Here is a 27,631-nt window from a genome sequence, read left to right as displayed (position 1 = left end):
CAACATGCACTCTTACATGATCTCTAGGGGCACTTGCCTTTTCTGCCCCTACCTTATCACGGTCCTGCTATAGATAATTTTTTCTCTGATTCTGCCGTTTTCGCGACTCTATGTAATATGACCAATTATCAATTTCAATTAATAAATGACGATTTATCGAACGTTAGGACGAAAGAAAAATAAATAAATGAAAAATTCTATATCAAATTAGTTGTTGTCTGGTCTCAATGAGACGTACATGTAACTGTCTTATCAGCAGCCAATAGGCTTTTCAACTGTTACTGTTATTTTTCACCTGTCATACATTTGAAGATATATCCAACCTAAACTAACAGTTAATTTCATAAAATTCGTATCTGGAAAGATAAAACGATTTTTAGTCGTTTTTGGGTGGTATCATTAAACAGCAATCGTTCGGTTTCGTCGATATTAAAAAACGAACGATATTGTTATGCATATTACTATATTAAATATTTACAATGTGATTAATCTACGATCAAACAAAGAAAAGAAATGTACAAGTTAAACATTTTTGTATTGTTTTACTATTTTGCAACTGCTGTTTTCGCTGTACGTACCGCTTTTCTTGTTATTATTCTAGAAATTTTTTGTAAACATTACATACATTTTCAAAGAATTATAAAGCATGTTGTTATAAAAGAGATCTTTTTTTGTTAATCATTTTATGACATATGATTTCTTGAATATAAGGTATAATTTTGTAAGGTAGCTCAGTCTCTTTAATTCACCAGTAATTTTTTGGAAACACATTACACTTATTTTCATTTTTTAAACAGGACACGTCAGTAGTAAATGACAATTCATTTTGCATAATTCCTGAACCTGTTCTCAAAGTTTTCACTTATAATTTTACAAGTCTTTCGGATCCTACAAAAGACATTATTTTAAATAATGATTATCCGAATGAAACTTTAAGAATACAGCTATGTATTCCATTAAAGCAAAAATGTAATGGAAAGGATGGATATGGAATTTGTTTAATAAGAAACAAAGAAGAAAAAGGCATAGGTACAGATTTTCTGTAATTTGTTGGAAATGTTAATATTCATTTATTTTTTTATTAGAATAATTTTATTGTTATTGTGTTTTAGGAATGATGCCTCCAAAAGTGAGTGCAGAAAATGGAAAAATACTATTTGTATTTACTGGCGATGATTGTACACAAAATGAAAAATATACTGTAAATATGACCATGAAGTGTGATTATAAAGCTGGAAATAATTCTTACCCTGAATTAATTTCTCATGTATGTAACTATTTTTCAACATTTTTCACAATATTTTTGTTAAGGCATAAACATAAATAAATATTTAATTTCTATTATATTATTAATATTTTAGACAGAAGAGCAATGTAATTTACGTTTTACATGGAGGACTGTTCTTGCATGTGTACATCCAAAAGTACAAGACTGTACAGTAACAGATAATAAGTTGCATTATGATCTGTCTCCTTTAACAAGATATTCACAAAATTATGTTATTCATACTGGTAATAGAATGTCACCAAAAATTATATTGAATATTTGTCACTCTGTTATATTCAAAAGTGATGCTTTGTGTCAAATGAGTTCAGGTGTCTGTTTACAAAAAGAGCCTGTTAGTTCAGGAAAAGGGTATGAATATTTCTGTTAAAAAAATGTTTTCTGTATATAATTTGCGATGTTTTATTATTGATAAGCAAGTGTTTTATTGACAAAATTTTGATGCAGATATATAAATTTGGGTGATGTAACACACCCACCATCCTTGGATGATGGAAAACTAAAACTTGAATATCAAGATGGAGATATATGCACAGAAAGAAATAGAACAGAACAACACATTAAAACCACTATTTCTTTCATATGTGATTTTAAAGCTATAGTAAGCTTTTATCTTCCAACTATTTATTATATTTAATGTTTTTAATTACTATAACTGTTCGTTTCACATTTATCAGGATACAATTCCAGAATATATTGGGGGAAAAGAGGAATGTCATTATCAGATAATATGGAAAACAGCAGCAGCTTGTAGTGTAGAATCTTTACGTAACCATAGTGTAATAACTGCTGGAAGATGTACAGTAACTAATCCTCTTACAAACTTCACGTAAGATTAATTTCAACATTCTAACAAGGGAATTCTACGTAGGTACGAGCGCTTTTTGGGTGGGATTTAACTGATTACATAAATGTTGAATGCTGTTATCTTAGGATTCGTTTATATACATCTCCCCTTTAAAAAACGCTCATTGTCCTAGTCGTATGGTTCCTTTATAAGTTTGAATCAATACGTACTAAGTTGATAAAATTTATAATAAATGATATATTACAGGTACGATTTAAATTCCTTAATGAACAATGACTTTCATACTACAGCACAAAATGGCTTACAATACGAATTTGGAGTGTGTAAATCACCTGCCGATATGAAATGTGCATCGGGAACAGGTTATTTAGCAAATTTTTTATATAATTTTTGTTTAACTTCTATAACAATAATTCAGCTAGTTTATATAGCATATTGAAAATTGCGTTCTAACTATTTTTATTTCAATACATAGGAGTTTGCCTTACCAATAATGGCACATCTATAGGAAAGTATAACACAAATTTAATATGGCAAGAGGGTGGACCATATTTAAATTATACAGACGGAGATTTATGTGAAAATGAGCGACGTCGTTATACAGTTATTGCGTTTGTATGTGGAGCAGAGGGAGTATCGAATACACCACTTGTTATGGAACAGAGTCCTTGTCAGTTGATTATACATTGGAGCACCAACTTAGTTTGCGAAAAAAGGGTTAAATATTATTTAATATTAGATAAACATGCAATCTTTACTTTGCGATTGTGTGTAATTAATATTTACAATATAGAATACAGTAAAAATAAAAATCTTTATTTTTACAGATAAAATGTGCAACAGTTGATGATGAGATAAATTTAAGTTCGCTGATTAAATCTACTAGTAACTATATTGTAAAAATGAATAAAACAGAGTTTCATATAAATATATGTAGACCGTTAGTATCTGTCTCGGGATTAACATGTTCACATGGCAGTGCAGTGTGTAAAACATCCTTAAATGCAGATAACGAGTATGTAAATGAAACTGTAAGTAATAATAATAATAATATATAGTAATTTTTATAATAATTTTATTCGTGTAAATAGTATTCATTCATTTTTAATGATGTAAAAATAGTAGACGAAACACTTATTTAAAAGTAATTATTTTCTTGAAAAATAAGTAATGAAATAATTACAGCATATAATTTGTGCATTTGTTGACAGAGTTTAGGGTTTCCAAAAGAAAGTCCTATATTAAATACAAATCACGAAACAGTGTTACGTTATGTAAGCGGATCACCTTGTCCTGAGAATCCAACAAAATTAATTTCTTCAAATTTTACATTTCCATGTCGTTATAATAATAAGGTAATGATTAATCTACATTTATATGTAACAATTGTATAGTAACTTATTGAAAAATTGTTAGAAGACATTAATTATGTAATTACTTTATGATTGTTTCTTTAAGGGATTTCCAGAATTTAAAGAATACAAAGATTGTACTTATATTTTCGAATGGAAAACAAGTATAACGTGTGGAGCTGTAATGGGAAATTGGTCTTCTCCTTGCATTATAAAAGATCAATTACTTTCACAAGAATGTAATCTATCCTTGTTATACACGCATAAAAATATATACCATGTAAGTCACTAACATTTAATAATCTCATTGATATTTTAAGTTGACGAAGGGAATATTTATTTATGGCATAGATTTCACAGAGTAAAATAGAAATAAATAATTGTAAGACAGTTTTCATTAATGAAATTATAAATTATATTATTTTATTAAACAATAACATATTATCAAATATGCTTGTTAGCATTTTAAAAACGTTATCGGACATGAAACTACAGGTGAAAAACAAGCAAGGAAAAGAGTATAGTATAAGTATATGTGGAGGACAAAAATTCTGTAATGGTTCTGCTGTATGTCAAGGCAGCAATGGTTATGGCTCATTGGCCAACGTAATTTTTGATTATGGCAGGGATGTTATAAAACTTCAATACTCCAATGGTGATAAATGTGTAAATAGTGAGTAACGTATATAATATATCTTGAATAGTCCTAAACCAAGTTGTAAATTAACTTTCTTTTTCATATCAGATTCCTATACATCGGAAGTGCGATTTATATGTAATGGGTCTATGGGGATTGGCGAACCAAAACTATTGTGGGTAAGTAACAGAATTCTTGTCTCAATAAAATAAATCATTTCATTCGTTTGTTATTTCTTATATTTTTAGTATTTAAATATGTCAAAAATTTATCATTGAAAAAGAGAATAAGTGATTTTAGCCACCTTTAGTAACAAATAAAAAATAATTATGATGATATCTGAAATCGTCAAAATTTCTAGTCGAAAAAGTTTTCTCATTTTTTATTTTTTATATTCATCTATGTAGGTAAAATAAGACAGTTATGAAATTAATATCTATTAGTTTATGCGTTGAATCAGTAAAAGCAGGAAGTATGTTATTATAAAAGTTTTTGTAGTATTTGTCAAGTTTTACTTGAAGTTTTATTTCTCAGGTACGCGTTTAGTATCGATCATATAATAAACTAATCTTAACATTAAAATACAATACAGCTACTAGTATTTAGTGCAAAATTGACAATTTATTACGAGATTCTTTATTTAATTTACTAGTCGATGTTCCTAAATGTTATCATTTTAATTCTCTGTTAAAATACAGTAGATTTACTTAAAACTTACTATAGTATCTATAACAAGATTATAACGCTCAGAAAATAGAGCAATTAATTTATAAATGTATAGCCATACATGTCTATGTACACCATAAATTTATCTATGACTGTAACGTGAAATGAATATTACATTACAACGATAAACTATTAATGTTTAAATTTGATATGTATGTATACTTGTTTACATTTTATCAATTTTATATAATACTATTGTTTTAGATGTTGAAAAACCTATTTAACGAAACATAAGATATATTTGTGATTATAAAATATTCCAAGTTATTGTGTATAAAAAAATGAACATTAGTGCTCAAACACTATACAAAATTATATAGTATACATACATAAAATACATAGTAAATGATACTAATTTATACTAATTTCTATAGCCCAAAAATTATCCTGTAAATGCTTAATGGAATATCTATACTACATCTATGATGATTAAATGATAATGACAACATTTTTCAAATTTACATGCATATAAAATTATAAAAAGATACATATTTACAGTGATCTAGCATTTTTCTAAGACTTTTCTTCAGTCGTTGGGTACCATTTTTCTTAAACATTAATTCTATACTATTACTTAAAAACTAATTAAGGCGAATTTAAAAAATACATAAGTCAGATGAGTCATTTTTTATAAAATAAATATAACAATAAATTTTTGGCATTGCACTACATACCAACACGCATTAACACTTGCTCAAAGAAGTACATAACACATACTAATAAGAATTTCAAGATTGAAATTATTTAAACAGAAATATCTCATATTATTTCCTAGACAAATATAATTTCTGATATCTTAGACAGATCTGAAATATTTTATAACTATAATACTACATCTTACCTTCTTTTTTTAATCTTCCCTTTTATAAGTAAAATGTTACTATTTTCAAGTAATGAAAATTATGTAGTAATGATTATGTAATAATTTATGAGGTTCCTCTTTAAATAAGTTTAATCCTATACATCGTGTATCAGTCCTCATGTGTGTGTTTTATCATACAGTGGTACATTGTATTTTATTAATCAAATTATTTCTTTTCAATTCTTCAGGCGAAAAAATTAACTTAGCATTGCCGTTCGATTCGGCTAGTTTTTTAGGATCGTCTTTTTTAACATCGTTTTTCTCGTCGTGCATAAATATTTTGAGGGTATCCGCTGGCGGAGTACTTGCCGCAGGCGGCGTCTCAGGGGCACCGACAGGATAAATTAGTTCTTTTTTGTCATCATTAATTTGTATACTTGGTTGATGGTCTTCAAAAATTTTTCTTCTTGTATTTTTTGTTAGTTCTAGGGAGTGTGGTAGTGCATATCGCAATTTATCCCAGAACCAAGGATCGCCCCATTTTACGTATGTGTTCATGCTTAAATAAGCTTTAAGTTCTGGATCTAAGTCATCAGTGGGACCAATTTCACCATATAAAATTAGAATAACCCTCGCTCTGCCTTCGCTAAGAGCCTGGCTGTGCGCGGCTCTGAATTCCATTCGTCCCCAAACGCTTTCCAAAAAGTTGGGTGACAAAATTACTATCGTCCTCTTTGAAACTTCTACAGAACGAGCGATTTGCGTTGGTATCCACTCTCCTGCCACCCAGTCACGAAAATGGAGGCACAATTTGAACGGTCTCGGACCGCTTTCCAGCTTCGATACCAGCTCGTTTACAACAAAGTCTTCGTCTTTATGCGAGTAACTTATGAACGCATCGTACAATTTATCCTTGTCTAATTCGTCCTCGGTTACCAACCATAAGCACAGCTGATGCGCGTACAGCCAAACTTTAATTTCTCGTTGGTATCGATAGTACAATGCTGCCAGCAAACCAATTATCAATCCGGTAAGGGCTATAGCCAGACTAACTCCTATGATCATTATTATGTCTGTTGGACAAAAATCTGTCGCTGTCATTTTCAACATTGGAGTGTTCATATCCTTGCACATGATCAACGAAGGATCCAGAATTTCCTTGACTCTCGTTTGAACGAAGTTTAGGAAATCTCTAGCATTGCAATCGCAAATCCATGGATTTCCATGTAGTGTAAGTGTCTTTAGTGTACTCGAGTTGCTCATGAATTGCAATACATTGGAATCTATTTTGCTAATATTATTATTATGTAATTCTAAAACCTGGAATATGTAAAGTAAAATCACTTATATTCACTTATATTCAAAGCTAAGTTTTTAAATACTATCAACTTCGTATGAAACAGATCGGTCGTTAAATACATTGTTGTAATAATTATACTACTTGAAAACTGTTATGTAGAAAAGGTTTTAAATAAAAGTTGTATCACCTTTAATTTTCAAATTGTAAATGTATAAAATATAATTCTGTTATCAAGAAGCATCATAGCAGTAGTTCTTCAGTTTCATACACTACAATTTTTGTTTGAAACATTTTTCCACATAACAAACGATTTTCAAGTAAAGACCATTCTGTACAATGCAAAGTGTGCGCATATAATACATTATAAGGATAGCAAAGTCATTGTACTCACCTCTACATTTAATGGTAATTCATTCAAAGATATGCTAGATATATTGGTATTTGACAAGAGCAATTTAGATATTGATGCATTATTCAAACCAATCTCTGCCAAAGGTAACATTCTATTTAATTCATTGCCCGTTAGGTTTAATTCAACTTTATAAGTAGGCAAGGTCTTGATATTATTTGGTACATTTGTCAAATTTTTGTAGGAACAATCGATCGAGAACGCTTTCTCATATGGTTTTACCCAACATGTACATAGTTTTGGACATGGATCAAATACTTCGCATTTCAATGATTTTGATTTCAAGTTTGCCACAGGTACGTTTTCTATCCATTTCGGACTTTGGCAAACCAAGTTTCCCGGTATTATGTGAAAATAGTTTTGTACACTCGGATTCATGTCTCCTTCCAAATAACGTAGGAAATTATATAAGTCGCAATCACAAGCTATGGGATTATCCTCAACTAGTATTATTACATCACGGGAGAGAGTTTGGAAACCAGCTACCTTCTCAGCTGTGTTCAGGTTGATATGTTTTATTTTATTATGCGTTAAATCCACTTTGATATTGTTGGATATAAATTGTAGATCTTCGGTCTGAAATGTTTTACGTAACATATCGTTAAGTGTGAATAGAATAGACACTGATTGTTCTGTGTTGGCATTCACTGAATATTTTTCTCATTTACTTACCGATATGTAAGATATCCGATTGTACTTTAGATCCAATAATCGCAGATTTAAGCTGCTTATAATCCAATCTCCAAATATTTCGGAAATATTATTATTTGCTAGATGTAATTCTTTTAAGGATGTGCAAGCTTGAAAAGGTGATTTTTTTCCATATTCGTCATGGTACAAAGCTAATGAATTGTTAAACGAGAGCTGATTGTCAGAAAATATTGCAATCTCTAGGTGCTCTAGATTATTAAAACTTGTATCTTCTATTACTTGCAACTGATTTTCCTTCATGTTTAAGACTTGCAGCGATTTTAAGCGTTTAAATAAGTGCCTATAATGTTTGAAACAGTTTCTTAGAAAATACTGCAGTACTATGATTTTTAAAGTTGATACATAAAGTTAACTCATTACTGGTACAAGTTTCTTCATCTGATAAGGCTGTGTTGTGTAAATTCAGGCATTCGTTTAAAAATTGTTTAAAATTAAAACTGTAACCGAGTCAGTTATGTTAAGTTGCCTTAGAAATATCCAATCAGAATAAAGTTAATTCAGAACAGTATTAAAGCACGACACAAAACTATCATAGAGGTTTGTAACTGTTTGCAAACAAGCTTACAATTGAACTCGTTCCGTTGAGTTATTAGTAGGCGCGAACGTACCTGGATATCGATCTAATATGATTTTTTGACAAATCCAATTTGATCAAGCTCGTCGTGTACGAGAAGACGTCGTCGGGCAACGACGTCAATTCGTTGTAACCGAGTTTCAGCCTCAATAGCTTGTTCAAGCCTTTGAAGATGTCTTTTGGAAGCGACTCAAGATAGTTCCTCTCTAAACTGATATTGTTCAACGAAACGGAACCCCAAAACAGATTTTCTGGCAGTATCTTCAGACCGTTGCTTCTAAGCTGCACCGCCATTAGTTCCGTCAGATTCGCGAACAATCCTTCCGGGAAGGTTGTCATGTTCTTTTTATTGCCATACAAAAGCACGGTTTTCAATTTATTATTGTGTTGCAGCAAATCCCCCGGCAACGACGTAAAGTTATTCCCAAACAAGTTCAGCACCTCGAGGTTCTCCAGTTTCGCGAAGATATCCTTAGGCAGTGTGATCAATTCGTTCGTGTTGATGTCCAACGACTTCAAAGAAACGAGCTTGTCGAAAGTACCCGACTGAATCTCCGTGAACTTGTTCTGCCACAAGTTCAGCAATCGCAGATCCGACAACTGGTCGAATATCCCTGGCTCGATGGTCTTCATCATATTGCGACCCAGCTCGAGAACCTTGAGCTTTGATATGTTTCTGAAGATGTCAGGAGGCAGATGCACATTGTTATCGCGCAAATCGAGCCAAATCAGCTTGGGCATGTCCGCGAACAAGTCATCGCTGACAACGCTGATGTTGTTCGTCGACAGAATCAGATTTTTCAACTCCGGGAATCCCTTTAAGTGCTCTCTGGTTAGGTTCGTGTTCAAATTATCGAACTTTTGGAATATTAGCCTTTCCACGTTCGTCGCGCCAAGCCTGTAAGCGATTTCTCCCAGGCTGGTATTCGATGGTAAATCGCACATCCGGAAGTGCACGGACTGTATATCGTGCGCAGGAAATAAGTTCGACAAGTGGAAGTCGGACCACTCTGGCGAGTTCCGGCATTGTATCTAAACAAATAATATTTTTCTCTTTTGTCCAAGCCGTGATATCGTTTACCTCTGTTTCAGGGCTATAATACAGGGTGTTAGAGGCCAAAATAAGACGAAAATCAAGAATATCAATTTCTTGACTGAGGTTTCGTTGAAAAGTTATTAAAAAATTTCAAATCATTCTGAAAAAATTATTTTTAGTTGCGGAGGTCAGTTAGAATCATTTTTGATGAATACACATACCCCCGAAATCCTACTCAGTTTCGAGAAAAAAATTCGAGTAAGTGCTGAAAGTTTTGGGTGAAAAAAAAGACTTTCGAATCGTCTTGGAAAAATTATTTTTAGTTGCAGGAGTCAATTGCAAGCATTTTTGGTCATTAGACATACCCCCCGAAATCCTACTCAGTTTCGAGAAAAAAATTCCTTGCCGAAAATCCAATTTCTGGCCAGAAATGTCTGCCCGAATTTTCATGCGAATCTTTAAAACGTCATAACTTCTGAACGGATTGGACGATTTTAATGTTTAAAAAAGCAAACTACGCGTATTTTGATGGAGAATATGTACAAATAGCAAAAATATTCGAAAAGTTGGTCCTTGACCCCGCAAAATGAGAAAAACGCCATAAAAATGGTCCAATTTTCAAACAGCCATAACTCCTACAATTGTGAACATATTTCAATGAAACTTTTTTCTGAAGTAGAGCTCATGGGTACCTACAAAAAAGTATTAGACAACTTTTCTGTAGGGCGTCAAACAAAACTACTAAAAATGAAAAACGAATTTTTAAGAAAAATCGATAGGGGGTAGTAGCTGCCTAAATTTTTCGACAAAATTAAAAAATTTCAAATCGTTCTAAAAAAATTATTTTCAATTGCAAGGGTCAATTACAATCATTTTTGGTGAATAGACATACCTCCGAAATCCTACCCATTTTCTAGAAAAAAATTCACTACGGGCGGAACTGTAAACGTCAATAACTTTTTAACGAAGCATCCATCAACAAATTGTTATTCTTGATTTTCGTCCTATTTTGGCTTCTAGAATCTCCCATTACAATTTTTCCCAGGGGTGGCCGAACACCCTGTATAAAGGATACCACGCAAACCTTATAGAAAATGGATCCCAGTCGAATCGATTGAAATTTTAATATGTACAGAAGCGAACTATAATTATAGATACTAAATAGCCAACAATTAGTACTTGATCTTACAATTACGCCTTGACAACTCCTGGAATATAAACAGTATGGCGGCGTGAAAACAATAAAACCTTCGATGCTCTATTTCCTGTGGACACTGATTTAAGATTCCATTAGCATTTTGGAGTAATAGTAACCAGTTTCTTTAAATTAATTGCCTTCTCTTAAATTTCAACCAATTTGACTACAATTGATATTCTGCTATGTTTATGCAAGGTCCTTTACTTTGTGTGTGTGTTTTTTACTTAATAGTTTTGTTAGATATACCAAAGGAATATAGTTACTGTTTTCCTCGAAAATTATTACGACAATCTTTTCTGTGTAAATTATTAGCATGTTACGTAAAGGAAAGAGAAAGTGTGGACTCGTACGATCGAAGAAAATATAATACTCCTATAAGAAAGTTTCATTCTAAGAAACGAACGTCGATACTTTTTCACAAAATTATACTAGTTAATTAGAGTGCTTCTCAGTTATACTACATCTATTTTATTATTAGATTTTTATACATACTTTTACTTTACCAAAGAACTCTCACTTTTATATTATTACAGTGTTTATAAATTCAGAGTTTCGTTATATATTTACTTTCATATTCGAAATATACTGACAAAGAGAATGTTAGGAAGAAAAGGGGGGCAGCCCTAGAGTTTTTTACGCGAATTAAAAATGTATTCTGTAAACATTAAAAAAAAAATTAAGTCGGTAATTAACACTTCGCTTGGACCACGGGTTACACGATCGTGTTGATTGAAAATTACAATTGGTTGCGTTCCGTATTGTTTGATTTCCACGTGGCTCCGTAGATTCCGTTTAAGAAGCATCAATGAGTCACTCATGCTTACCTGGATATATTCGTACGCTTCAACGTTCACAATGAAGGCCGAATCGTTTCCAGTCGGACAGTGCAACTCAGTATCGCGGTTATGGCTAGGATAACAGCTACATGACCTTTCTGGGCATTGAATCTCGAAAGCGTTGCTCGTGAGAATTATTATTGGGAAAATGATCCACCATTGACCGACCTTTCCACGGACCATCGCGCGTACCCGTTCGCTATAAAAGAAAATTCATACACCTGAATACTTTGCGTGTTTTCTCGTTGTCGTTTATGCGTGAAATCTCGCGAAGAAAACATAAATCGGAAATAGCAGTATGACGAATCAGATAAACGCAGCGACTTCCTCGGACAAAGATAAGAATGCTACGCTTCGCATCTCGATTTATATATTGAATTGATAAACTATTCGTGCAAAAGCAGAGAACGAAATTTCATTTCGTTTTTTACACGTCAGTTTAATTTGTGAACTATTGCATGAACCATCGTCCTTTTCGTTGAAAGAATAAGATGTGGCTTTAGGTGGCCAAACTGGATTCAAGTCTGAACGCTTCCTTACACGACAAACATGTTTTATTTGTAAATTTCTCGCGAAGTATTTACTTTTCACCGTACGTAGCTCACACTTTTACGCGCTGCAAGACAAAGAAGAGAACGCGTTTAATCGTATATTTTCGATACCTGCAAACTGACGTTAATTTTTTAACTTTTTATACTATTTAAATTCGATTTCTCGATTGTACACTCGTAGGTGATGATACGAGAATAGTTTCGCTCGAATAACCGCAAACATGTATATCGTTACCGATTTGTCAAACTTAAGTTTCCTCCCTCTCCTTCTTTCAACTTTTTATCTGAATAATCGTCGTTTTGCTGTTTTTGTTCCGTTTTTTGTCTTATCTAACTCGTTTAATTTCTCTACATTCTTTTCCTTATTCTATTCTGGGAAACTCGAACGTACGTTCTACCAAAAGAATATAATTACAATTTCTGAACAATTCTCTGATCTTCTTGGGGCGTTGATTTTATAAAATATTTTATGAAAATGTTACGTTTAATAACGAAAATATCCACGCGCCATCGAAAGTGTTAAGACACGTAGGAAGATTGATCATTCGTTAAAACGTGAATATGTTTTGCAGTACGATCCTTCATTCTGTCCGCGATTTAACCCTGTCGCTTCTTCGAACAGGTCATTTCGAATGAGTGTGGGGGTTCGTCGAGGAGAACCGAAGACGAATACCAATCAAAATTATACAGTTGCAGTTTTCAGTTTGCATTCAGTTTGCGCATGATTCAATACCGTGTAATATTGCCTTACGCCATTTCTTTGCATCCCTAACCATTTTAGAGATATGGCTTATTCAATTACGCGGGGCACCCCATAAAGCTTTTTTCATGCAAAATGGTAAAACGAGAAGTGATATTTGATAATTCTTCTACAGCATAAGGGTTTGATGAAACTTTAGTAACGTAGTACTATTATGAACAAAATGTCCTTCGATTTTTTTTATTCTAGATCAAAGGAAAACAATGCTACACTTTCGACGCCGATCGACGCCATCGACATAAGGAATAACATTTATTGTTTCATCCAAAGTCGATAAAACGTAACGAAAAAATGATATTTGTATCTTGAAATGTTGAAGAATATATGTGGAAAGTGGCGAGAAGTTTCATCAAACCCTTATGCTGTAGAAAAATTGTCAAATATCAAGAGTCTCGTTTGCCATTTTACACGAGTCTCCACCCTTAAGAGTATAAATTTATTCGTCTCAGTGTTTCGATTTCGTTTACGTATATCTGATTACACCGGACCATGTCATACCACTAATCTGGTGTTCGATGAAAGAACGAAATCCAAAACAGTGAGTGCATAACGATCGAATGGGAATTAATCTGGGTTGGGCTTAGTCGGTTCGAACTTTCACGAGACTCGTTCGTAATTGTACGTACAAATGATAAAAAAAAAAAAGAATTGAGTCCCGTGACCGTTCCAGTCGAAAGAATGTTGAAAGACCATGCTCATCACGTATCAAATCCCTTCGCAATTCTATTCTACTCGACGCAGATCCGGGCTAACGACCTGTACGCATGTCTGCTTATAACGAGACACGCCTCTTTTTGCGACTCATTGCGAGGTGCGTAATGTACATGGGGCATGCATGTGAACGAGCTTTCGCGAAGGTCGAACGTGAATTGGAAAAATGATAATTTTAAACAATGGAATTATGCAAAATTACGTTGGACTGTGTTTACCGTCACTAATTAGGTTGTTGATCAATGAGTCGTTCGCTTTATCTGCTTTCGATAGTAAACTAAGTTCACTTTTGAGGGAGTACTCTAGTCTAGACTAAAATTTTGAATGTAAAACAAACTGACACAGTTTTATATATTATATTTTAAATCTAAAAATATTAAAAATTATTGAAGATAAGACCACGGCAGAGAACAACTCATACTTCACGAAGAAGTTCTCTGATTACTGCACTTATCACGAAAAACATACATCCACTCGTCAAGATATCAGACGAAGAGCAAAAACGTCGTATAAACTTTGATATTCAAGCTCTTTAAATTTATTTCTCCTTTTAATCGAGAAAAATTAGTGTATCTGTATCAGACTCTTTGAAAATTAAAAAAGAAACTTACCCTCGTTTCATTTCCACCATTTTACCCGTATTTATGACCCCGATAATCAACCGATGATAAGATGTATAAAACTGCCGTAAAAAGAAAATATCTCAATAATTTTTAACTCAATTTTCACGGTAGTGTTATTTAGTAAGTAGTAAACGTTCGATTTTTTGCGCGTAACTAAAGAATTAAGCTAAACAAATTGTATCTCCAGATTATTTTATCCTTCATAACTGACACACTTACTGGCATATAGAGAGATTCTGTTCGTGCTTTGTGGATACAGTGTATTCCTTTCAATTGTTATGACTTTTTTATGCGTTGTGTAATCAACTCGTCACAGAGATGATCTAAAATCCTAACTTGAAAAGTAAAACATTTATTACACAGATTATATTCCTAACGGTTTCCGACATAACGCCATACTTAAGTGATTAGATCTCCTTAATGACCCGGTTTTATGAGCTTTAAGTACTCCGATAAATACTTTTCAAATGCATATCTCGGCATCTTTATTGATATTTTCAGTCTCTAACTATACTGCATATTATGGATTATAGAAATGACAAAATTGCTCGAAAATTGTATAAATGTTTCACTATCTTCAGTAAATTACGTAACAAAATATAATACGTAGCTTAACTATGACCTTAGATTAACATATTTCTGTACTAGTATCGCTAAACGCGATTAGATAGAACAATATCTACAACAGGTGTGCGTGTTTAAATCTACTGCAAAACATTAACAGTGGTAAAATAATGTTTGTAATTATCTAAGCATAAGTTTGTGATATATAATTGAATATTCTTCTGTAAATTAATATTATCTAGGCTGGACGAAAATTTTTTTAACCCGAGTGAACTGACGCTGTGAAATTGCTTGATTTACTTAAGAAATACGCTAAATACTGGTTTCTAACTAACGTAACATGTACTAATATAAATGTTTAGCAGAATTAGGCTGGCGAGGAGAAGTTGTATCGCCAAATAATTTGCAATGGTATCATAGATGATCATCGTTTTTATTCGATGATAACATCGCTATAAAATTATCTTCTAAACTCCCTCTTCGGGGGCAATGTTTAGATTTCGATTCGGCTGACCGGGCTTATCTTTTCGCGACGCGACGAAATCATCGCGGTACAGTACTGTTTATAATTATTCGAACGACTCTACGAGGAAAACAAGTACTATACTTTTGTCACGTAAAAAAAATTTATTAATTCAACGAGTTTTTAATTGGTTTTCAATTCGCATTTAAATAAACATTAGTTCCTTTGTTGGCAATTCCAAGCAGCATTTTCAATGTCTTCAGTCTATCATCAAAAATTGTAATTTATAAAACAATTAATCTACAAATTTTGAGTCATGCAATAAGTCTGTGTATTTGTAAAAGAACATTGAATACTGCCAATTTGATATAGAACTTAGTTTATCGATAATATTATGTATCGTTTTATTCTACGATCTTCTGCCATCATTTGGATAATTTAAACATTTATTTGCAATAAAACTCATCGCATTGCTTGTTAAACAATCCGAGTTTATCAGTGAAACAAGAAGCAAAGTTGCATGAAAAGTAATTGCAATGCAAAATTTGGAAATTCACGGCAAACTGGTCAGCATTTAACGTTTCTCTTATCGTGGTCGCATCGATCGAGAAGTCGTGACGATGACTGATTTCTGAGGGTGTTCGAACTCAATTGCTTCATAATTCTCTTCAATGATAACCGAGATAATTTCAGTCGAATCATTGCAACGTGAAATTACACATGCTACAGGTCTCTTCGTCCCAGGCGTGACGTAAAGACAGTGACGATTTAGCAAAACCAAGGACGCTTGGCGTTCTCTTTGCTTTTACACGATCTTCCGTGAAACCTGTTGTCATTTGCTTACGTCCACGCGTAATAAAAATATAAAAGATTTATCCACCAAAACGGATGATTCTTTCTCACGTATCTTCGAATACATCCAATTCGTAAACACGGTTAAAAATATCAATACTTTCTACGCCCTTCACGATTTAATTTTAAAATGAGCGATCAAACTCCAAACTTCAACTCTGCTGATTATTCATTCCAGGACCCACTTTTATTTTTATAATTCATACACAACGAAAGTATATTAGGTCTTATTAATTCTGCAACGAAAACCGGAACTTCTATTAGTAAATCATCGATTTAAAAGTTTAATATTATTTACAACTTATCGTCTTCAAAATACAGCGAGGAAAATTAATCTGTTACGTAATGTGGATATTAAAATATTAATGCAATAACAAAGGAATATTAAAATTGTTCAGAATATTAAAATTAAAAAATTTTTAGATTATTAAAGTATAAATATAAGTATAAATATAATCGAATGTGCGAAACCTAACCCGGTCATATTTTATCTCTTGTTAGCAGCGTCTGCAGTTAGTCATTCGTCAACAATCTATCAATACACGTATCGATTGTGTTTTTCCACGTAACGACCGTGTTTATTTAATTTTACGCGTTCACCGTAAAAGAAGTTCCATTTTTACGTTTTACCATACGTGTTTGATCCCTTTGTTTATAACCATACATTCTACATTGTTACTTTATGCTTCCATAAATTTTTAAACATAGTGTTCTGAGAAGTGTTGTCGCTAACTATTCTAAGTATCGTAAACGACCAAAATAATGTGTTACTAATCTATTACTTCAAGGAAATTAGAATTACTGTAAATATCGAAGTGCTAAGGAATACTAGAATGGGCGATTAATTCTATTTTGTGTATTAACAATGTTCTTTCAAAATTAATTGCTATTGATTACTATGATTATTATAACAGTGCATACTGAAATATCGAGTTTTAATACGTTGTATTTCGTTTACTAATAATATCAGTCTTTCATAAAAATTCGATAAAACTAACGTCGCTATAAATGAAACATTGTAACGGTGAATATCGCATAACAGAGTTATGAAACACAAAAAAATCGGGATTACAAATATAATCCGTCTCAAATTTGATACGATGGACGTCGATGATAATGGCTACCGTTGTTACGTTCTATCGCCACTCGAATATAAGTTTCTAAATAAAATTCTATAAATCAACAACGTTTAAGACGACTCGGTATCTCTGCTACGCTGATCTTCACTTTTCGTCATCGAACGAATGCGCAGTAAGATTAATTTCTTTTTGATACGGGTTATCAGTCAATTTAAGAAGCGTTTATCAACACGGAAATTATCATTTACGTAGAAAAATACGGGCAATTAAGTAATAGGATATTTATCTATCAATACGCGTTCATCTAATAATTTTCATCAAGTTTTCGTGCTCGTTGTACTTGTTTAAAATTATCTGGTAGTCGAATTATAAATAATTCAAGCAGATTAAAATCGAATGATGCATCTCGTTGAAGAAAGGGTAAATTGTACATCATACTATCAGCGAAATTCCAATAATAATTATCTTTATTCTCAAACGAGCAACTACTATTTGCAATATTTCAATCATAGAATAACGTTCGTTTAATTATTCTGAGGATGACCTACATAAAGTGTTATGAGTCATTTTCTCCATAATTATTATTGTTATTACAGTTATGTGTACAAAGAAGAAGGCGATCTTTAGTTAAATATAATATTGCATTAGTTCGAAATAATTAGCTCGTGAAGATTATAACATTCAATTTTCAATTATATTTAGCGATATTTTGATTTTCTGGGGGGAAAAATGGTTAAGATTCACTCTTTGATGAAATGCAATAGATAGATCTAATAAGTGTATAATAAAAAATCCTGGATTTCGAGAGTTTCGAGTTTTTAACTGAAAAATTTGGTTTAGAATTCGCAACGATCATATAATCTGTGTATTTAACTGTAATGTTCATTTCTCAAACGATAACGCTTGACGCGTACGAGACATGAATTTAAAGTCTCTCGTCACCAACATTTCACAAACAAAACACACCGAATCACGCCTCTCATTTTTAATGTGTCAATTTTGCGTAGTTAAAGAAATATACCACAAACGTATTGTCGAAATGTGATTCGAGTGTTTATTTAACACTTGTTTCGTAAATATTAGTTTTATTCTGTGAATTCTTTTCGATTTGTAATTACCATGATAATATAATTGCATTGCAAAAGATCGCTTCTGCGAACTCTTCCGACATATCAGTTGCACCTTTTTTATGCTATAACCGATACATCTTGTATGTACAATAATTATACCTCCTTCGACTATGGAAATATGTTCTTTGAAATACAACCATCGAGGCGGAACTAATCCGTATTTAGTATTTTACCGATACAAACAGCACAAAAACATACTATTAAAATCATTACCATATTTTCGCCATTAAAAAAGAATGTCTTCATTATATTACATCCTAGAAACGTTGTTGTATGTACACTAAATTTATCATACTACAACAAATCGATTTAAATATTCACGTCAATACAATTATACGAAACAGTAAAATTTGTTCTCAAATGCGACGCCGTGCATAAAAATCAGCATGTGTTTACTTTATCTCGAATGATTTATACACGTGGTGGTCCCGATGAAAAATGTTTCAACAGTGATAGCAGTATGACGATATCAAACGTCCCTCTGTGCGGAATGTTTATTTATCAAATACCAGAAAAAAAAGTTACAAGTACCATGTGAATCTCTCGGAAGCTCTACTGATCATTCTAAGAAATAAAAAGTAGAAACGATTTATGTTACTAACACTGGCTTGATATCTTTCCTAAAATTTAGCTAAAACTTCGAAATTTACGAAAAGAAGAATACTTTTGTTTACCTTCTGAGAAACTCATGCGATCGAACTTGTCGACTTCTCATTCTTAGTTTCCCACCTATTCAATCGCTAATATCTGAACTGTCAACAGTTTACCTGACTTTCGATCGATAAATCGTATAAAGAACGTGAAGCTACTCCTATAAACTTCGCAAAGGTTAACCATTTCCTGGAAAACATATCATAGGAAACTTGAACTTACAACGCGTCTTTCTAAGTAATTATAGAAAATGTCGAAACTTATCAGGAAGATATACATAACCTCAAAATCAACTGAGTGATGACGATCGTAAACATTGAGTTCTATTACAATATAAGCTTCTGTTTTTACTATATTGATCGGTAAAGACCGTCTAACAACGTTGGGAAATTTCGCGGTATCGCTTATAACGCATGCGATCTTTATTCTCGTAGCTCACGAAATCCGCATTCGGTTGTTGGTGTTTCAATCGATAATTGCAAATCGATTTCGTTAACCGTCACGATTGCTACTCGCGGAAAAAGTAACTTTACGGAATATTTCGCTTACCAGATTTAAAACGTAGACCAGTTACTTAGCGATCGCTCGTTGTCACTGTTTTGTTTTTTCTTTTGTCCGATCACAAGGTTACGTCAAGTAAACACACTGCGTATGTTATTTCATAAATGCGTTCCTTTCTATCGCGCGATTCATTTGGTACCGATCACCTACCGTGCAACACTACGTAGAAGAAAGGAAAAGGATTTTGATTGTTCTAAAGCGAATTGAGATTCATAAACGAAACACCGAGTAACACGGCTCGACACGAACTGACGGACGGTTCTCCACGCACTGATGCTCGTTGCGTGTTCAGGCTTCATATGACGGAACGGAACCACGTGATCGACGCGCCGATCCGCGAGTGAACCAGTGACGATGTGACTGGCCCAAATAAATCCATGGTGGGGGAAGACCCTTTGGAATTTCATTGAACTAACGGAATCCCGCCAGATATTTTCGTTTTATCCAGTAAATATACGATATAAGAATTTACTTTTGTACATCGTATTCGAATATTTTAACATGTTCATCGCTATTCATTGACTTATCGATACGTTGGTATAAGATTTGTTCATCTTCAACTTATGACGTCTTGTCAATTTCACGTATCGCAGAAGTAATATTCTTCTAAATTATGAATAGCTACTATGTAGCACAAACTGATAACGAATTTTACAGCATTTCTTTCATCTTTATTTCCATAATCATTACTATTGTTGAATATATTTGAACCATCTTCAGAACTGAAAAGATTATAACTTTTTTTTATAGGCGATTAACAAATTTTTAATCAAAACATGTTATGAATTTAAGAGGAAAGTGTTATACATTTCATAAAATTCGATATTTTCGTGGGCGATAAAACTTCGTTAACAAGAGTTGTTAAACGATGACGTGCATCGTGTATAAAAAATAGTCGCGTTTCTGGGTTTACCCGCGTAAATAAGTACAATAAGATAATATAATCTGTTAAAGAGTCACAGCAGGAGCTTCTTCTCTTCCAGACAACCAGAAGCCCAACTCTCTAAAGGGTTTTTAGATATTTTAGTCTACGCATGTCCCTTCTAGTACCTTCTGTTAGATAAATATCTCCCAAAGCAGAATTGTGTCTGCTTTCTTTCGTACAAGACCCTCGAAAGTTCAATTTTCTCCCTTCTCTCTCAACAAAAATGAAAGAAGATATAAACTAAACTAATTTCGTAAACTATAAAGTGTTATAACACTTGAACTATTAGGTTTATAACATTTGTTAGTATGCCTGACCGTTTGAAAGATATAGCTTTTTCCAGTTGCGTGGTACGCACTACAGATCGAATGACAATAAAAGCACGATACTATTCGAAGGAAGGTTTTCCTTCTTTTCTCTTCCGGTGGTGCAGCGAGCATTCTCGAGTGCCCAGATGTGACGGACCATTTTCGATCCTGAAAAGTTCTGTTCGCCACATGGCCCACAATGACATACTTCCGTGCAGTCGGTTTTTTTTCACGGCAGTTCTTTGTCGAGAAAAGTATCCCCATTTAGAATGCCGTGCCCCTTGAAAAATCTCGTAAGATGATTTCATAAGGGTAAGCAGATGCGTAGAACGGTGCTGCATTACTATTTCCGTTTCCGTTCTTTTCACCACCGTTTGCCACGTGCCCGAACATAAGAATTCAAACGTTTTTTCTTCTTCTATTAACAAGAAAAGTACCTTTTCATTACTATTTCCATTCGTCTTGGACAATTTGCTAAATCAATTATTTCACAATACCTTTATCTTTCTTATTATTAACTCAGTCGATGACTTCCACGATAGATAAAGGACGATATTGACACTTGAACTTTGTCCCCAAGTATTCGATAAAACTAATTTTCCGTAATGTAATCTGTAAAGATAAAGTGTAATATTCTTAAGATTCAGCTTTTGACCGATTTTTAATATGGTGGGCTTAACGTCGCATCAACAGATAAGTTATTAGCGACGGTATCATCGAATTATATTATTTGATTGATGAATTATATTATTATTTGAATCTTGGCAACGCGATCTTTCCTATGGAGAGGGGAAATTGTATGTTTTTCGAAAAACGAATCATTAATGTTCCTGATGTATGCTGAATTCCATTGATGCATTTGATGTTCTTTTTCGTCACTGATAAATTTTCTTTCCTTGAACGTTTAAAAGTTAACCGAGTATTGGTATCCCGCAGAACAGGTTTATCATTCTGGATGTTTCTTATAGAACTTGTACTCAGGATTTCCCTTAGTTTCCGGGATTTCCAATCCGATCGGTAATATTAGGATTTGACGCTTCATCACCTTATGCACAGAAGAAAGGTCGATGGTAAAATTTGTGAAATTTCCCTGTACAGGTATACGGAGTATTCCGTAACTAGTACTGTAATAATGGTGTTCCTGCGAAAAATCTCAATTGTCGATACATTATTTGACTAATCGATGCTTCGAAAAGTAAACAAATATTTACAAACATTCAAGAGTTAGGTTTATTTGTTAATTACTCGGGAAACATTACCATTTTTCTTATTTCATTTGTCTACATTAAGTGAAAATTAATGTGACGAATATTCAATACTATTGCATCATGCGATATTGTTTGTTATTATCTGATCGTCTGAAAGTAATCGTTCACTTCAGCACGCTAATAAGAAATTTCTAAAAATCCTTTAATGAAACCATTCGTATAGATTTAATGCGTTTAACGTGGCTTAATTAGACTGTCATTGCGTACCTTTTGCGAATGTTTTGTAACTGAAAGGTTTCGTGGGGCTTAAGAAATCTTGATAAGATAAGAGAAACTAATTAACACTGAAATTACGCGACGTCTATGATATTTATATGCCTATATAAATTTGGTCATCAACAGTGACTTGCGTCATCGTTATAACGCGCAGTTTCTCTTAAATTTAATATTTATGTATTTCTTTGCAATGGAACCCGCGAAGATATAAATAAAGTCACATGGATCAAAATGATCGATAAAGGACACAAGCATACAATCTTTAGAAACAAGTATCTTTCACCACCATACTAAGATAAAATGTATCGATTATTAAGCTATATTAACTGTTGTGTTAATATATAATTAAATATTTTTACATAGTGTCATAAGCTGACTATATACGCACAAATTTTTCCATATACGTTACATAATGTTTAGATTGAAAATTACAGATTTATCAGCAATACTTGTGGTAAGTCTATCGTAGTATGTTTTTTATATCAATTTTTAATTTAATTTATACATTTTCCAGTGTATAATATTACTTTTTCGTCTGTAAGCCTCCATTGTTTATATTATTCAACGATACATTAATACGTATTCATGTACAGTTAACTGCCAGAAATATTTAGTATTTTATAACAATGATCGATACATTTTATACGTCTGGTATTATTAATTCTTCACGTAAACATTTCCACGTCAGTGTGTTATTTTACTGACCACCGTCTTTTGTTTGTTAAACACAGGAGTCGCAGTGCAGCGTAGAATTCGAATGGCAAACGAATGTTACTTGCACTTGCAAATCGAGTCCTCGAGAGCCAACCGCTTCATCGGATACCCATGAAAGCGTTCAAGACTTTTCTCCTAGTCATAGTAAGTATTAACATGACACGAAGACCTATTTACAATTTGTGATCGATTGCAATATATAAGATACTCAACATGACCCCACAAGAGAAACGCTAAGTCGTAAGATCTTGGTGGATGGTCGACAGTTGCATTTCTTAAAATAATTTTATCATTGAACTTCGATCTCAATGAAACGATAGTTTCAGTAAACGCGTAGTATGTGGCACATTTCAGACAAATCAACAATTCATGAAAGTTCTATGAAAAGAACTGAAAGTATTATATGTACAAACGAGTTCAAGGTATAAGATTATTATAATTTATCGTGATCGCTTAATTGAGTATTCGTATAGTAAGTTATTAAAAACCATAGGACGAAACAGAGCAATTAACAAATAATATCGAAGAAGATGAAAATAATTTCTCGACATTTTGTATTTTCTTAAAGTTTTCTGTTAATTAATGATATTTATATGAATCTTGTTTTTATAATGTCGTGCTCGTCTGTTTCAGCTGGCACGGTCGCAGGTATCGTGCTGGGCGTTATCGCCCTGGTAGGTGTGCTACTTTATTTCCGAGATCCGGATAAGAGAGCATGCTTTCGCTCCTGCTGGAATCCATTTTCCTCGAGAAGAGGCAACGGGCGCGTTCAATACTGCAGGGTAAGCTAAACAATTAATCTTTTCAATTAGTCTTCCTATTCAAATTTTAAATAAGATAGAATTTCTGTGCTCGAAACTGATGGGCAAAGAACTACCGTTACGTTTAATGTAATTAATTCAGAATTAAGTGGTTTCTCATTGATTTTATACAAGGTCGTATAAAAAAAGCTAAAATAAATGCTTGAAAAAATTCTCTCACTGGTAAGTAGATAATATTTACTGTACAAATAACAATTACAAAAGAAAATTAACAAACCAGGAGTTAAATTAATGGATATCGAAACAAAGATGTTAGGAAAATAAACTCTGTGCCATAAATTTTATTCTGCACAATTTTAAGACTGTTTTCGGTTCTTTTTGCTACCCATCTGTTAACCAGAAGCATGCAAGGTTAAACGATGGAGGAGCTGGGGCCTTACCCATTGTAAATCCATCAACTTACTTTACCCTGCGAAGACAGCCTACGTCTGGAAACTTTCACATTTTAAGCCTACTTCTCCCGCGTTTATGACAAATTAGTCACAAATCTGTGAAGAAAGGCGAGAACGAAATTGAATTGTTGCAGCCAGAATTTCAATCGTGTTTGAATTTATACGAGTCGATGAACGATAGAGTAAACCGTAGTCAAAAGTACCAATTTGAGCCTGGAACACGATTTTGCAAAGACTATTATAGTTGTAAAAAAAAAAATCGTTTATACTCCAAATTAACCGATTTATCTTACATTATTGAGATGATAATATTTTTGATTTGTGATAAATAAAATCAATATTCTCGATAAAAAATATCAAACAGACGAATTTCACTCTTTTCATGTTTTGCATCTTTTGAGATACAAAGGCGACCTTGAATCTTTAAAATAGTACCCCGTATTTTTATAGTACTATCTCATAATAGATAAAAAGGCGTGTTCCGTGACGTATAGTAAAGTTACCTTGAAGTCACTTCATTAAATTAGAATAAACGATAAACAAATGGAGCTAACCATTAGTAAAAAATAATGTATGTTTTCAAGTGTACTTTCTTAGAAGTCATTGAAACGACCTTTGCACACGAAACATGAATTATTTAGTAAGAATAAAATAAAATTAAGTAATTGCTGATTCATATGTTCTGTAACTTAGGTCGACACTACAGAGGAGGCATGTCTTCTACTTGACGTTGACCCCACACAGTGTCAAACGGACAGCGACGATGATCTATTGAACGCATAGTCACACCCCGTTTTATTGTCTTTCTACACCTTACTTTATATAAGTCCATAAATTATATAAGAAAAATTGATTGAACGTATAAAACATTTTCGTGCGTACAGTCTGCGTTTCGTTTACTACGATCATCGTCTGGATCGATTGACGTTAATTCCAGCTTTCTTATCGCGGTTCCGTGCCATGAAATATCGTAAACGTTTATAAGTACTCTCAGAAATTACTTTAGTTAACAGTTGCTTGATATTTCACAAGCTGACGTTTGTACAGGAAAATCTATCGACAGATTTTATTTTACAAAGTTCCTATACTGCACTATTCAATAATTTATGCAAAACAGTTAGAAAAGTATACGTAAATTATATTTCACTTTTAATACGGGCTAATTAAAGCTATGAGAATGAGAGCAATCGAGTTACGTTGATGTATTAAGTCTTCCTCTAAATCAGAACGCAATGAAATCTTAATTAATTTGGATTTACTAAAATTACCGGTTCGACATATTGTACATACCTTTGAAATCTTCTTCGTACAATGTTCTGATAAATAAATAAATTTCATAACTAAATTTTGTTTTCCCAGTTTTAATTATGGTACTTTACGCAATCGTTTTGATGTCAAATTAAACGAAATTTAAATAGTAAAGAATACGTTAACAATGAATTTAATTCCGAGTCAATGTTTTTAAACTGAGCGTATTATAATTTGAATAGACTTTCCATCGATTTTCCTTTTGCGATTCTCTGTAAAAATAATAAATAGTTATCTATATTTTGACATATTATATTAGCATTCCAATGTATTTTTGTTCTTTAGGTGAATAATTAAAAGAAAATATTGTCCAATGTATAAAATTAAATGTTTATACGGTTAATGTGATTAATTCTGGACACGATCTACTACTTTTATATTGTCTATCCCTATTTTATTAATCCACATAATTGCAAATAAATTTGAATCACCTAATCTTTATTATAAATAAAATTATATTATTACGTTTAAGAATTATTGTAGTAATTATGTTAATACTAATTCAATATTATAATCACCCTTTGTAAGAAAACAAAAGATTTATGCTTTGTACGAAGCTTTGAGCACCACTGTATGCTTTGTGAAATAGGGCAAATATAAGATAATTTGTATGTAATAATTTAGCCTGTAAATTATTTCATGGCAGGATTTGGATGTCTTACTGTATCCTTGCAGCTATATAAATATGTATTTATAAGAAATTATTTAAGTGGGAGTGTGGACCGATACTTAACCGGTTAACTCCCTGGTATTTAACGTGTATATGAAATGAATTAAAGTTTTTAAAAATTGCATCTATAAATAAGGCACTTATTACCTGTACCTCCTTTAGTTATAAATTTTCTTTTCCCTTCTTCGGAAAGCGTATGGAATTTTTAAATAAGTCCGTTCGCGCTTCTTTGCAAGAATGTTAAATACTGCTTGGTCAATGATATACGTGTCATTTCGTTCAACGATCTTCTGCCATCTTTTGAGGAACTAAAAGTATAAAAGTAAATAAAAGTTTCTTTTCACGAAGTTATAATAAGGGAATAAAGACAACAGTGCCCGTATGTGACGCCATCGTAGTGGGACGAAAAGGAAAACAGTAAATGTAATTTTGTAATGCATAAAGTCCACAATTAATGTGTACATTAATTTATGTAATATTTAAATTTTTCCGTAATACACGCCAAGACATGATTTAAAGGAAACCCCCATCGTTCCGCGGTACAGTAACGTGTGTTGCGCGTCGAAACAATGGTAGAATGAAACCGAAAGTTCATAATGACAATTCATTGGTACGACGGTACTACTATATTGATATAATACAACAAATTTATTTTCACATAGTATGTTGTTATAATATGTATATAATCTGGACATTAAAATTAAGATACTCGAAGGAAAATCATTCCTAAACGTGTCACATCCGATTCCATAATTACAATGCTTTCTTTCGCTCTCGCTCTCTCTCTCTCTTTCTTTCTAATTAATAGAACATAATACGGATCCGCGTTTTCGGGAAGTCTATGTCTACAAAATGCAATGTTGGTGGAAAAAGAAACAAAAAAAAAGAAAAAAAAAAGATAAATCGAACTCACAGCGAGCGTAGAAGTGTCCTGCGTGTGTGTTTTTGTGTGTTACAATAGTGTATCGTCGACAGGACAGGAAACGAATTCAGTCGTAACAGCTAGCTTTTGTCTTTTTTTTCCGTTTACAGCACATACATCCATTATACGTAAATGGTTCGTAGCTTATTATGGTTTCTCTATCTTTTTTATAGCAACGCTAGAGCTTCTTCGTCCAGATTAACAAACAAACGCGCTCTCCAATCTGCCGCCGATGCGTCATCCATACTCTGATACCGGATGCCGAGGATGAACGACTGAGCCCGTGCATCATTGGCAGGTTGTGATCAATGGGGAGGCCTGATCAATCATCCGGAAATGACGGTCTCCCGTGATGAATTTTCTTTTACTAGCAAAACCGTGTTCCCCCCCGAACAATTTCTCGCGGGGAACACGCACGGTAGAGATTCACGAAGTAACTAGAGGTGCACTGGAGCGTTAAATCTACAA

The 27,631-nt window shown here is 33.0% G+C and overlaps 2 protein-coding genes across 2 annotated transcripts; one reads left to right on the top strand and one right to left on the bottom strand.

The window, feature by feature from the left end:
- The first annotated feature begins 101 nt into the window (after positions 1-101).
- Positions 102-26,358, top strand: Lerp (lysosomal enzyme receptor protein). The gene is made up of 16 exons (XM_076772277.1): positions 102-570; positions 798-1,029; positions 1,113-1,267; positions 1,362-1,636; positions 1,733-1,886; positions 1,963-2,114; positions 2,340-2,455; positions 2,569-2,810; positions 2,921-3,124; positions 3,305-3,448; positions 3,552-3,725; positions 3,941-4,118; positions 4,191-4,261; positions 23,068-23,194; positions 23,684-23,832; positions 24,957-26,358. The coding sequence occupies exons 1-16, from the start codon at positions 514-516 to the stop codon at positions 25,044-25,046; spliced, it is 2,520 nt and encodes an 839-aa protein (XP_076628392.1). The 5' UTR covers positions 102-513; the 3' UTR covers positions 25,047-26,358.
- Positions 5,093-19,880, bottom strand: Tl (toll like receptor). The gene is made up of 6 exons (XM_076772275.1): positions 19,608-19,880; positions 11,663-11,873; positions 8,639-9,636; positions 7,992-8,310; positions 7,302-7,895; positions 5,093-6,930 (listed from the first exon to the last, which is right to left on the bottom strand). Exons 2-6 carry the CDS (start codon positions 11,855-11,857, stop codon positions 5,803-5,805), a joined length of 3,234 nt encoding a protein of 1,077 aa, XP_076628390.1. The 5' UTR covers positions 11,858-11,873; positions 19,608-19,880; the 3' UTR covers positions 5,093-5,802.
- Positions 26,359-27,631: the final 1,273 nt, after the last annotated feature.

Source organism: Colletes latitarsis, chromosome 9 (assembly GCF_051014445.1).
Source record: "Colletes latitarsis isolate SP2378_abdomen chromosome 9, iyColLati1, whole genome shotgun sequence".
NCBI classification, from domain to species: domain Eukaryota; kingdom Metazoa; phylum Arthropoda; class Insecta; order Hymenoptera; family Colletidae; genus Colletes; species Colletes latitarsis.
This window is presented reverse-complemented; position numbering and strand designations above follow the sequence as displayed.

Coding starts and splice junctions, on each gene's coding strand:
- Lerp (XM_076772277.1), top strand. CDS start 514: ATGTACAAGTTAAACATTTTTGTATTGTTTTACTATTTTGCAACTGCT. Junction 1,637..1,732: donor CCTGTTAGTTCAGGAAAAGG/GTATGAATATTT, acceptor ATTTTGATGCAG/ATATATAAATTTGGGTGATG. Junction 23,833..24,956: donor GGCGCGTTCAATACTGCAGG/GTAAGCTAAACA, acceptor TCTGTAACTTAG/GTCGACACTACAGAGGAGGC.
- Tl (XM_076772275.1), bottom strand. CDS start 11,857: ATGGTCCGTGGAAAGGTCGGTCAATGGTGGATCATTTTCCCAATAATA. Junction 9,637..11,662: donor AAGCGTACGAATATATCCAG/GTAAGCATGAGT, acceptor TTATTTGTTTAG/ATACAATGCCGGAACTCGCC. Junction 8,311..8,638: donor CATATTAGATCGATATCCAG/GTACGTTCGCGC, acceptor CAAACATTATAG/GCACTTATTTAAACGCTTAA.